The 13,733-nt window shown below is 45.1% G+C and overlaps 1 protein-coding gene across 4 annotated transcripts in view; it reads left to right on the top strand.

Moving 5' to 3' along the window:
• Positions 1 to 257: 257 nt before the first annotated feature.
• The window catches only part of NFU1 (NFU1 iron-sulfur cluster scaffold), a 33,862-nt gene continuing 20,386 nt past the window's right edge, over positions 258 to 13,733 (top strand). Inside the window, exons 1-3 of one of the 4 annotated variants that reach the window (XM_030201869.1) lie at positions 258 to 272; positions 716 to 825; positions 10,223 to 10,358. In XM_030201869.1, the coding sequence (XP_030057729.1) occupies positions 732 to 825; positions 10,223 to 10,358 (230 nt within the window). In that variant the 5' untranslated portion in view covers positions 258 to 272; positions 716 to 731. Of the gene's footprint in view, positions 273 to 302; positions 401 to 458; positions 536 to 715; positions 826 to 10,222; positions 10,359 to 13,733 lie in introns of those variants that run through there. The other 3 variants (XM_030201867.1, XM_030201868.1, XM_030201866.1) reach the window with 3 other exon arrangements.

Genomic DNA, 13,733 nt, shown 5'->3' with positions numbered 1-13,733 from the left:
GTACATCCGTATGCTGCACAAGCCAGCAAGTTTGAAAATATAAGTGACATTAAATAAAAATGCTACCAACAATGAAGAACGACGAGGATGCAGCAGCTCATAGGTTTGCATGCTTTGTTTTGAGTGTACTAGATGACGGCTGCACGGGAAAGAGGAAACAAAGGCTTCAACGTTTTGACGTCATCCTGTTTTCTTCAACCTCCTTGGTCTGTAAAACCTGCCCCTCATATAATAAAGTTCCCCTGGCTACAGGACTGCCCTGCTCTCTGCCTGTAAGGTTGATCCTGTTCCCTTTTGTGTAGATGCATTGCTGCACTGCTCTCTTTACCTCCCCTCCTACTAGCAGATTATGGAGATAAACGTCCTCCTATTTAAAAGACTAAGGAAGCACCCCCTACCTGTGAGCTCCAACAGTTATTGTTACTTATGTTCAGGCATTCTCTGGGGCAGACGCCGTCGGTTAGACGCTTCCTAAAGGGTAAACAGAAAACATGGCGACGTTGAGGTTGCTGAGGAGGGCGCTGGGGAGAGGGCGGTGAGTGCGACGTGTGGGGCAGGGGCTCTTGGCTTCTGCCTTCCTTATCTTTTGTTCGAGGAGGATCGGCTGCATTTGAATAAGCGTATTGTGCACCCATTTCCTTAGTTGCCTTTTATGCACTACACCTTATAATCTGTGCAGACACTTTCTCGTTACTCTTTGTCTTCTGTTTTTAAGGGTTTGTTTGTGGCAGATGAGAAACGAACTTCATGCCACAGCTAATCAGCTGGTGTATCAAGTAACACAAAGAAAACCATTGTACCCATCTATAGCGTTACGCAGTCCAGGTAATGGATTGTTCTTGAAATGGGGTTTTGCTGGAATTTTCTTTGGCTCTGAATTTTTATGTAGCTATATCTTAAAGTGCATATTCACAGATTCTTTAAACGTCACTAAAATTTGCTTGCAATCCAGAGATGTGTGCACAAACTAATTAGTTAATGGGCCATTGACAGTTATTGACGTTAATTGGCACTAATTTGGATTTGCCTGCAGATCTGCCTATGTATTAGTCTATTACGCTGTGCCACTTGAAAGGGGGCATGGCCATGGGAGGGGCAAATATTTTGGTGCAGTGATATAGAATACTGGGGTTATACACCTAATTTGTGTGCTAATATTTACACTAGATTTCAACAGGTGCAAATCCTTCTACTCAAAATTGGGCGTGGGTATCTGCGCTAGGTACTATTCTGTAAAGGGAGCTCATCCCAGAACACCCTTTAAAGAATAGTTCTTAGTGTGGATTTTTCCCAGCGCCTGAATTTGAGCGTCACTTACTGAATCTGGCCCTTATTGTCTGTGACCTTGGATTTATGAGTGAATTTAATAGATAATAATGATCTAAGGGGTTGTGCTTCCTATTTTATACCGATGAGCCACATTGCCCATTAGCACCTGCTAAGCTTTACTAAAAGGGCCCCTAAACGTTTTACTTCATGACACACAAGGAATTTTTGTTTTATCTGTGGGTGGCAGATATCAAAAATTTTATACAGTATTTGAATTGGTGTGGGCTTCTTAATAAATCCAAATACAATATGGAGACACACTTGTTTTTCAAAATAATAGTCAAAACACTATTAACCAACAGAGAACCAAGTAAAGATGTTATATAAACTGTGTAACCCATGAGGAAAAAGACCTCAAACACCCAATTCCTTAGTGATAGGAGCAGTTGAATCCAGAGAAATGTGGGTTGTGTCTGTCTACCAGAAGGTGGAGATAGAGCACCAAACTGCAGTGGTACATAGGATGTCATGCTCCTATCCTAGTTAGTATTCTCTGTCTCCAGCAGGCAGATGGATGTCTCCCTCATGCGCCTGGATTCTTGGCTGTTGGCTCCCGTTCTGGTCCTGGTACAGTGTAGCCTGGGGTGTGTGGCTGATTAGTGCCGACTTTAGGGGTCTACCTGGTCACCCCAGGTCCCTTCCCCACCCTACCTCCTTCTCTTGCCTGTCTTGTTTCTCCTTCACCACGTTAAAAAAAAAAGGGGGGGGGGACATCAGAGAATGCTCTGTTTTGTCTCCTAGGCAAGAGATTGCTAGAGGCGTGCAGCACCTGACACTGTCCTCCCTCAGAACCTGGGCCAGTGAGTGGATATTTTTCCTGTCTGGTTCAGGGCATGACCCCTCCCACCCCCCCAAAGAAAAACCCTGAATCGCATGGCCACGGAACTTGTAAAATGCTGCTCCTGCTGTGGTAAGTGCACTTAGGGAGTAGAAATCCAAGGGAGACGTATGTTTTAGGCGGGGAGAGGGATCTTGGGGTGATAGTATCTGAGGACCTGAAGGCGACGAAACAGTGCGAAAAGGCGGTGGCCGTAGCTAGAAGATTGCTAGGCTGTATAGAGAGAGGAGTGACCATCAGAAGAAAGGAGGTTTTAATGCCCCTGTGTAACACGTTGGTGAGGCCCCACCTGGAGTATTGTGTTCAGTTTTGGAGGCCATACCTTGCGAAGGATGTTAAAAAAATGGAAGTGGTGCAAAGAAAAGCTACGAGGATAAGTACATAAGTACATAAGTAGTGCCATACTGGGAAAGACCAAAGGTCCATCTAGCCCAGCATCCTGTCACCGACAGTGGCCAATCCAGGTCAAGGGCACCTGGCACGCTCCCCAAACGTAAAAACATTCCAGACAAGTTATACCTAAAAATGCGGAATTTTTCCAAGTCCATTTAATAGCGGTCTATGGACTTGTCCTTTAGGAATCTATCTAACCCCTTTTTAAACTCCGTCAAGCTAACCGCCCGTACCACGTTCTCCGGCAATGAATTCCAGAGTCTAATTACACGTTGGGTGAAGAAAAATTTTCTCGGATTCGTTTTAAATTTACCACACTGTAGCTTCAACTCATGCCCTCTAGTCCTAGTATTTTTGGATAGCGTGAACAGTCGCTTCACATCCACCCGATCCATTCCACTCATTATTTTATACACTTCTATCATATCTCCCCTCAGCCGTCTCTTCTCCAAGCTGAAAAGCCCTAGCCTTCTCAGCCTCTCTTCATAGGAAAGTCGTCCCATCCCCACTATCATTTTCGTCGCCCTTCGCTGTACCTTTTCCAATTCTACTATATCTTTTTTGAGATACGGAGACCAGTACTGAACACAATACTCCAGGTGCGGTCGCACCATGGAGCGATACAACGGCATTATAACATCCGCACACCTGGACTCCATACCCTTCCTAATAACACCCAACATTCTATTCGCTTTCCTAGCCGCAGCAGCACACTGAGCAGAAGGTTTCAGCGTATCATCGACGACGACACCCAGATCCCTTTCTTGATCCGTAACTCCTAACGTGGAACCTTGCAAGACGTAGCTATAATTCGGGTTCCTCTTACCCACATGCATCACTTTGCACTTGTCAACATTGAACTTCATCTGCCACTTGCACGCCCATTCTCCCAGTCTCGCAAGGTCCTCCTGTAATCGTTCACATTCCTCCTGCGACTTGACGACCCTGAATAATTTTGTGTCATCGGCGAATTTAATTACCTCACTAGTTATTCCCATCTCTAGGTCATTTATAAATACATTAAAAAGCAACGGACCCAGCACAGACCCCTGCGGGACCCCACTAACTACCCTCCTCCACTGAGAATACTGGCCACGCAATCCTACTCTCTGCTTCCTATCTTTCAACCAGTTCTTAATCCATAATAATACCCTACCTCCGATTCCATGACTCTGCAATTTCTTCAGGAGTCTTTCGTGCGGCACTTTGTCAAACGCCTTCTGAAAATCCAGATATACAATATCAACCGGCTCCCCATTGTCCACATGTTTGCTTACCCCCTCAAAAAAATGCATTAGATTGGTGAGGCAAGACTTCCCTTCACTAAATCCGTGCTGACTTTGTCTCATCAGTCCATGTTTTTGTATATGGGATTTGTATATGGGATTTGCGTTCCAAGACGTATGAAGAGAGACTTGCTGACCTGAACATGTATACCCTGGAGAAAAGGAGGAACAGGGGTGATATGATACAGACGTTCAAATATTTAAAAGGTATTAATCTGCAAACGAATCTTTTCCGGCGATGGGAAGGCGGTAGAACAAGAGGACATGAAATGAGATTGAAGGGGGGCAGACTCAGGAAAGATGTCAGGAAGTATTTTTTCACAGAGAGGGTGGTGGACGCTTGGAATGCCCTCCCGCGGGAGGTGGTGGAGACGAAAACGGTAACGGAATTCAAACATGCGTGGGATATGCATAAAGTAATCCTGTGCAGAAGGAATGGATCCTCAGAAGCTTAGCTGAAATTGGGTGGCAGAGCAGGTGGGGGGAAGAGGGGTTGGTGGTTGGGAGGCTAGGATAGGGGAGGGCAGACTTATACGGTCTGTGCCAGAGCCGGTGATGGGAGGCGGGACTGGTGGTTGGGAGGCGGGAAATACTGCTGGGCAGACTTATACGGTCTGTGCCCTGAAAAAGACAGGTACAATTTCAAGGTAAGGTATACACATATGAGTTTATCTTGGGCAGACTAGATGGACCATGCAGGTCTTTTTCTGCCGTCATCTACTATGTTACTATGAGAGCACCTTCAGGGCAGTATCAGGGAGGTTGCGCCAGGAACCCATTAGTGGAGGAGACCGGCTGTACTAAACTGTCACCGGTTTCCTACGTGACGGAGGCGCAGGACAATGTGCTTTCTGCAGAGAACTGTGTTCCGGCAGCCATCTTGCAGCGTGAGTCTGGGACCGCGCTTGTCAGTATGTCAGTGCCAGATTTTTCCCCTGCGCTCCTACAGCCCCCTTATGACGCAGAGGGGGGAGGGCCGACTGAATCGTTTTCTCCTGATTTTGTTTTATTATTATTACACTAGTAAAATAGGCCCATTTCTGTGTGAAATGAAACGGGCGCTAGCAAGGGCTCCCTCCCCCTCACCCCCCTCCCCCAGGAGTTCCCTGCACCCCTGTCTTTGGAGTTCCACACCCCTGTTCGTCCAACCCTCTCTATCCGAGTTCGAGCCCCCTTCCCCTCAGAGTTCCATGCCCCCTACCTGCCTCCCTCCCTGTCCTCTGCATTCCAGGCGCCCCTCCCCTTTGAGTTTTAGGACCCCCCCCATCCCTTACAGTTGCAGGACCCCCCCCCCCCCCCCCCCCGTTGGAGTTACAGGCCGCCACCTCCCGTTGGAGTTACAGGACTGCCCCTCCCCTTCCAGGTCCCGCCCCTCCCCCCTCTGTCTTCCCAGGACCCCCTCTCCCATGCCGTCCGAGTTCCACGCCCCTCCTCCGATTTCCACCGCCCAGCGCCTCCCTCCCTCTCTCTCTGTGGCCTCTGAGTGCAAGCAGGATGTGTGCTGCTGCCTCTGCCCTTCGTAAGTGCCTGCTGTTCTTTTAAACTTTTTACCTCCTGCTCGGCCGGCAACAGTGAAGTCCAGCACGCACAGATTATGCTTCAGACTGCCTTCGCTCTCGCTTCTGTTTCAGCTGTGCCTCTGGTCCCGCCCTTCTGCACACAGTTTCTGAAATAGTTTTTCTTCACAGAGGTACTAGGCAAAGGTGTCCCCTTTCCCCTTTATTGTTTAATATAGCTTTGGAACCTTTTTTATTAGCTGTTCGTTCTTCCCGGGATATATCAGGAATCAAATATTCATCTCTAGAATTTAAAATCTCAGCTTATGCTGATGATATTATGTTTTTTTTTATCTAACCCTGAATCTTCTGTATCCCATTTTTTTAAATTAGTTGATTTGTATGCATCTTTCTCTGGATATAAAATCAATATCCAAAAAACGGAGGTTCTTCCTCTCAATATATTAGCTACTCCTGATATGATAGCTCCATTTGGTCTTACCTGGTCTTCCTGTAAAATAAGATACCTAGGAATAGGTCTCACTCCTTCCCTAAAGGACACCATGGAAATCAATTAAAAAAAATTGTTGGACATGGTTCAGGCCCTTCTTAAAACCTGTTCTCCTCTTTACCTGTCCTGGTGGGGTCGGCTGGAGTCAATAAAAATGATGATCTCCCCCAAAATCACGTTCATTTTAAGTATGTTACCTATGTTATTTCCCCCTTGCTTTTTATAAAAGTACTAGCCGTTAAGCCCGTTAAAACGGGCGAGTATTGGTATGTTCTATTTTGATGTCTAACTCCCTCCCTCCCAGCTCCAAGGCCCCATTCCCTCCCCCCTCCCCTCCCAGCTGCAAGGCCCCCCGCCCTCCCTCCTTCCCTGTCAGATCCAAGGCCCTCTGTCCCTCCCAGCTCCAAGGCCCCATCCCTCCCCCTCCCAGCCAGCTCCAAGGCCCCCCTCCTTCTGACCTCCCATGTCCAGCATCCTCCCTCCTTCCCTGCCAGCTCCAAGGCCCTCTGTCCCTCCCTCCCAGCTCCAAGGCCCCACCCCCCCCGTCCCTCCCTTCCAGCCAGCTCCAAGGCTCCCCTCCGTCCATCCCTCCCAGCTCCAAGGCCCCCCTCCTTCTGAGACCTCCCATGTCCAGCATTTCTCCTGCCCTCCTCTCCCTCCCCCCCCCCAAGGTCGCCGCCGCCCCCCCTCCACCTGGGCAGGGGTCCTCTCCTCTCCATTAAATGTACAGTGCCTCACCTCCGAAACCGCAGCAGGCAGATCGCCTCCCGTTGGCCTTCCTTCCCTGCCTGTGTCCCGCCCTTGTGTGACGTAACGTCGGCGAGGGCGGGACACAGGCAGGGAAGGAAGGCCGACGGGAGCTGATCTGCCTGCTGCGGTTTCGGTGCTGTAAGTTCAGTGGAGAAGAGAGGGCCTGGGTGGAGGGGGGCCAGCGGCGACCTGGGGGGGGAGCGGTAGCAACCTCGGCGGTTCCCTCCCTCCCCTTCCGTGTGGTGCACTCCTCAGCGCAGTTTCCCTCTCTGTTCCATCATCACGTCTTGATGCGGGGGCGGTACAGAGAGGGGAGTCTCTACTGCGCATTGGCAGGTGAGCCGGTCACTTGTCATTTATATGTTTGATTGAAAAAAATTTTGAGGTAGTTCTTGTGGTCTGGGAAAACTCCCAAAATTGCGCTTGCTACTCTTAAATCCACTAAGGAGAAATCGGGGGTTTTATTCCCAGATTTTCTCACTTATCATAGAGCCTTCATATTACAGCGAGCCTCCAAGTGGTTAGTAAGTGATCTGGCCTCTTCCCCTTCATGGTTGCAAATTGAAAAAAGTAAATGTTCATATCTACCTTTAACCCTTATGGACAGATTAAAACAAGACCCCTTGATTTCCGCTGCATTTTCATCTTTACTAAAACTAGATAATCTTATGCTCATTCCATCTGACACTTCATTGAAGTCATCCTTATGGTATAACCCTAATATTCGCATAAATAATCATCCTCTCCAATGGAAAGAATGGTTTCACAGTAACATTTGGTCTGTTGAAGATGTTTTTTCAAATAACAAATTAAAACCGTTCTCAGCACTTCAAACTCAGTTCAATCTGCCTTCTACCCAATATTTCCGTTGGATTCAGTTGAAGCATTCTTTTGACTCCATCCAGACTTATTTATCATCCCTACGACTGGCTGCTCCTTCTCTTTTTGATTTTGTTTCTTCAATCACATTAAAAGGTCATGTTGCTTCTAAATTCTACAAGTTTATGATTACTTCACTCTACAGTGGAAAATCTAGTGTACGATCTATATGGGAATCTGAGCTGAAATGCCACTTGACAGATCAGCAGTGGAGTTTGTTCTTGACCAGAATCAGTAGACCTATAGCATCTGCAAATTATTTGCAATCTCTCTTCTTTCTTCATCACAGGTCGTTATGGACTCCTCATAAAATGAAAATTGCTGTTCTTTTGGATAATAACTTGTGTTGGTCTTGTAAATCAGCTATAGGAACCTTCAACCATATTCTTTTTGATCTAAAACCTTCAAAGTTTGGACTAATATTTGGCATCTGATTTCTGATATATTTCATTTGTCTGAAGTGCTTTCAATCAGTAAAATCACATTTGGTTTGCCTTTTATTGAAAATGTTCTAGACAAATACTCCTCCAAACTGTATGATACATTAATTGCTATAGGTTTTAAAATGGTTTTAGCAAATTGGAAGGATAATTCCTTTCTTAATTCTCACTTTTGGTGGCATTCTGTTTTACAAATACACAAATTTGAATTATCTTTAGCCATCAAAGTTAGAAATTCCTTATATTTTGACAAACTGTGGTTGCCTTTAAAAACTTATCTTTCTTTAAACAAGAGTTCTCCATAATATTTGAGTGTAAATTGCAGGTTCTGGTTTGAATATATTTATAACTTGCTTTCCCCTAACTCCCCCCTCCTTTACCTTCCTACCTTTCCCTCCTCTGTTACTTATATATTGATATTCTTTGATATGACTATTTGATTATTCCTTGTATTTTGCATTTCTTATCCCTGTATCATTATAAATTAATAAAATTAAAAAAAAAGGAAAACACATGACACAGTTATTAACTATTGCTTATTAGGCATATGATTCCAATGTAAAAAAATTTTGTTCAAAAACTAAACACAGCTTTTTAAAAACAAAAAACGCTTAGGGGATATTTATAATAGTGCCAATCTTACATTTTTAGACCCCAGTTGAGAAAAGCTCACAGATTGCTGTTAATCATTACATATGCTTTAAACAAAGACATTTAACAACTATGGGAGACTTTATAATAGCAGTACTTAAAATACAATTCATGACTTACAAGACTGTGTCCCAGCGCAGCATTCTTCTTTACTTTGCAACACTCCCATAAAATGCTGCCGGTGGATTTTTTCCACAGATTCGGTTTCAGCCTCTAGTCTAGTTAAGTACTGCTTGACCATGGTGATGCAGATCATTTGAGGCTGTTTGGGTTGAGGGTCTTCCTGTGTTGGGGATCCCAGGCCATAGGTGCCCTGGTTTGTGTGGGGGTAGGGGGATGGGGTGAGAGACCCAGGGCACCTATGACCAGGGCCAGAGAGTCTCCAAAGTTAAAATGGAAGTAGTTAACCTACAGAACTTTAGGGCCCTGTTTACTAAGCTGCACTGTAGGCGTGCAAACATTTTAGTGCGGTCTAACGATAGACACCCATTATATTCCTATGGGTGTCTCTAGCGTTAGCTTGTGCTAAAATTTGCACGTCTACAGAATGGTTTAGTAAACAGGGCCCCTAGTTTGCACTTACATTAATGTGGAAGGTAAACTTTACTTTGAAATTAACTTTATTTAGTGCTGATTTTTTTTTTTTTTTGCTCTCCTTTTTGCATATCATTATCTTATTTCATGCTACAAACTAAAACATTAGCATGGAAATAGAAAAACAGCATTAAAATCTAGTGCAGATTTTTAATGTGATCTTATTACATCAACCTGTTTGTTTATAATGTTGGCTACCAAATATTTCTTCATCGGAACTCTGCAGTATGATCTGGTTAATTAAATGGGCGATTATCAAAGATATAAATGGCAAGTGACTGTACTCACTTGCAAATGCGCAGTACAGACTTCCCTCTCTGTCCCGCCCTCGCGTCAAGACGTCATGACGTCAGAGGGCGGAACAGAGAGGGAAACGGAGTTGAATTGTCGGACGCCACCTGGAAAGGAACATCGTGCGAAACAACCTCCACCCTCCTCCTCCCATCCCTGCCCCCATCCCCCCCTCCGTATCGAGCCCCCTGCACTGACCTGACAGCGCCTCTCACCTCCGTGTGAAAGCGCTGCAGGGAGCAGCAGATCGCTCTGCTGCTGCCTGTAGCGCCTTCACACGGAGGTGAGAGACTCTGTCAGGTCAGTGCAGGGGGCCCGGCACGGAGGGGGGAGGGAGTGGTGGCGATGAGGGTAGGTGGACATGGGGGGAGGGCAGGGGGGAGAGGCCATGGTTGCTGGACTTGGGGTGAGAGCAGGGCACAGAGGAGGATTGCTGGACATGGGGGGAGGCCAAGGGAAAGAGGAGGGTCGCTGGATATGGCGGGGGGGGGGGGGGGGGGGGGGAGGATCGGTGGACGGGCTGAGGCCAGGGGAGAGAGGAGGGCTGCAATACTCGCCCGTTTTTACGGGCTTAACGGCTAGTAATAAATAAATTACGATTAGCATTGGTTTGTCAGTTGGCATGTGTGGAAGATATAGTAATAGCTTAAATCTCTACAAAGCTACAGCTGTTCTAGGTAAAAGCAATCCTGGTTTGTTTTGTGAAACCAGCAATAACTAGAATTTAATCTTTCATGATCTGGTTTTGTCCTGCTTTCTTACAGTAAGGTACATGTTCATTCAAACCCAAGACACCCCAAATCCAAACAGTATGAAATTTATCCCTGGGAGAACAGTCTTGGAATCAAGTACTATGGATTTCCCTTCACCAGCTACTGCATACTGTTCACCTCTAGCCAGGTACCATAAAAAAAAAAATTCTGCCAAATGAAAGTTCTTTTAGAATTCCTGTTACAAGGCATGGAAATGTGTGTTATCAATAACGCTTAAGAGCATTGTCCAATTAACTTGTCTTTTCAAATTATAAATACATATATTTAGGGGTTTCTAAATTTAGGTGCTTATTTTGTAGTCAAAATAGGCATTTAGCCTTGTGTTGTGAGCAATACCTCTAGGCATAAAAAATAATTACAGAGAAGTACATGTAGAGAAGGGGGATGGCTGGGAGTCAGGAATGGAGTGAAGGGGAGGAGTGGGGTGCACTGTTTATTCTCATCTCCAACTGCTTTTTTTCTTCTCCATCTGACCTCATCCCCTCACAAGCTCCTTCTTTGCCCTTCCAAGTCCTCACAGTCCCAGCATTCCTTTCTGTGCAGCCTCTGCACTTATGTTTATCTTTAAAAAAAATTCCTAAAAGATAATTTCCTAAAAGAAAAGTCCATAAACCATTATTAAAATGGACTTGGGGAAAATCCACTGCTTATTTCTAGGATAAGCAGCATAAAATGTATTGTACTGTTTTGGGATCTTGCCAGGTACTTGTAACCTTGATTGGCCACTGTTGGAAACAGGATACTGGGCTTGATGGACCTTCAGTCTGTCCCAGTATGGCAACATTTATGTTCTTACATTTATGAGCATTCCATGCAATGCACAGACATTTCCATGCGATACACAGAAAGGAGCGCCTTCCTTTAACATTCAAAATGTTCCCGGCATGTCTGGAGCTGTTGTTGCATGAGGGCAACTTCTTGGTGAAGCAGTTATAATCTGTTTGACTGTTTATGTCATCAATAAAATATATATTAAAAAAAATAGTATTTGTATGTGTGTGTTAAATGTACCATCTGCATTCATGCATTTATTTATTTAATTAATTTGTTCATTCATTCATGACACTTATACCCCACATTAGCCCGGAATAGACTCAAGTTCAATGCGGCTTACAAACAAAGTGAATAAAACATAATAATGTACAGAATAAAACACAAATTACAATAACTTCAAGAAGCAAATTAATATATGTGCATTAAGAAACCAGGGATGTAGAGTATCTCAAGGACAAACAAATAATTAAGGGTGGATAGGTGAGAGCATAATTAGGCAGGACTAGATGGGAAATAAGATTAAGAAAACGGTGTGGGGTGTGTGCATGTAACAGTTGTTTGAAAAAGATGTCATGGAACATTTGTTAATAGAATCTGCACTTGTGTGTGAAATATGCCGTGGGGGGGGGGGGGGGGGGGGGGGGGGGGGGGGGGGGAGTGTCTCGCACATAAACAAAATTGTTGTGAAACCCCAAAAAAGAAACTTCATGTGACATCACGTTGATGAACACACGCTTATGACGTCCATCTATGGTTTGCTTAACGGCAGGAGAGTACCACAAAGACTTGGGATTGTATTCTTGCTATAAATAAACTCTACAATAGAAGCCCGTTCTTTACAAACAAGTGCGTGCACCATGTGTGTTTGCAAGTGCATCGCATGCACAGGTCACCGCAAACCATCACAAAAGCTTGCACAGCCGATGTGAACAGCAAAGAGGCCGGTATAATAACTGTCCTGGGCTTTTAAAGCACATTTGCAACACTTTACTACACAAGTACCTTATGGTGCTTTTGCAGTGGACGTATATGACGCACGCCTATGACGAGGTTGTGGCCTTTCTTCCCTTGGCATGCATATAACATCAGCGCTTACTGCAAGACTGTTGTACACATGCGCTAGGTACTTTGCTTACCAATCCACTTGCTGAATTTCCGTACATCTCATTTGCATCAGATTTCCTTTTAGCATTGATTGCTGTTTCAAAATCGGTATGTTCTACCGCGAATATAGACGCACATGGTATTTAATGGTGACTTGAACATCGGGACCTGGGCACCCAAGGTGAATTACAAGAAAACATAAAACCACACTCACATCAAGCCTCTCTCTCTCTGATCCCTTTTCATATCTACCACCCACTCCCTCTACAATGCTTCATGCCAACATTGTCTCGAGCCATGCCACCTTCTGGCTTCCATATGAGAGGCAGGGCCTGGGAACAAAGTGCACATGCTGACTCAGTCAACTTCTTCAAGGTAGAAGATGTTTTTGCTGATGTATAAACACTGAGGGATAAGGGGAGAAACATAATCTGTCTTAGTCACAAGCCACTTCTGTGGCTTGGACTAAAACCTGCTTGATGAGGATCCAAACCCTCTAGCTGTTACATGAATGAGATAATCTGCTCAGTAACAAATTTCTCCAAAATCTTCACTAGAATAATGTTCACACTTTACCGGGTCTATTCCTGGCTTTTTTTTTTTTTTATTAGGGTTACAAGCTATAAACAGTAAATATGACAGGCTCTTCGTATTGAGGAATCTGGCTGAGTATAATTTGTGTTTCTTTGAAACGTTGCATTGGATATTGTATTGGACATCATGTTCTAATTTTCAGTAAAAATGAAATGGAAGAAAAATTTGGTTCATAATAAGTTTCAAGGTAACTAGTACCATTCCTTCTACTTGTGACCCATTTGCTATTTTCAACACAAACTGCAAAAGATTATCAAACAATTACTCAGACCAGCCCCAGTTGCTATTGTAAAGGTCCATGGGGCAGGGTGGTGGTGGTGTTAAAACAAATCCTATTCCTTGTCATCAAGCAGATGAAGCCATTACGTATGGGTTATGTCCATCAACCAGCAGGGGAGATAGAGAGCACTCAAACTCTCACAGTGCCCTCTTGGCCTGCTAGCTCCACTGCCTCTTCAGTATTCTCTATCTCCCCTAGCAGGGTGGCTGCAGCTTGTTCGAGTTCCAGAAAAATCTGCCGGGAGGTGGTTCCTGGCTTGCCAGTTGTTAACCGGGGTGTTGGAGGCTATAGCAGCCTCACTTTAAAGGCACATAGGTTAGCCCTTTCCCTGCCTTACCCATACCTCTGTGGATGTGGACATATTGCCTTGCTTTCCCTGTCCTTACCCACCAACAGTGGATGCAGGCATATAGGTTCGCCCTTTCCCTGCCTTTCCCACTCATCTGAGCCTCCGGAGTCTTCAATACCTCTGCTTTCCTCACAGCTTAAAAAAAAAAAAAAAGTCGCGTCACGTTTTTAAACGCAGAGACGCTGGAACAGAGGTTTTTTGACCTGATTTTCAGTAGGATCGTAGTTGTACACTAGATCCTTTGAGGTAAGAGTGTTTTCCAACTCCTCCGGGGTGGGCCCACGATCGGGGCGATTTTGGCGTGAAACCGCCATCTTGGATTTTACCGCCGTTTTTCGGCGATGGCTGCGGACAATGTAAAGCACTGTTCCACTTGTGGCAAGCAAGTGCTCTGTAAATCG

Source organism: Microcaecilia unicolor, chromosome 4 (assembly GCF_901765095.1).
Source record: "Microcaecilia unicolor chromosome 4, aMicUni1.1, whole genome shotgun sequence".
NCBI lineage: Eukaryota > Metazoa > Chordata > Amphibia > Gymnophiona > Siphonopidae > Microcaecilia > Microcaecilia unicolor.
The sequence above is the reverse complement of the archived record's forward strand: the minus strand, read 5'-3'. Positions and strand labels throughout refer to the sequence as shown.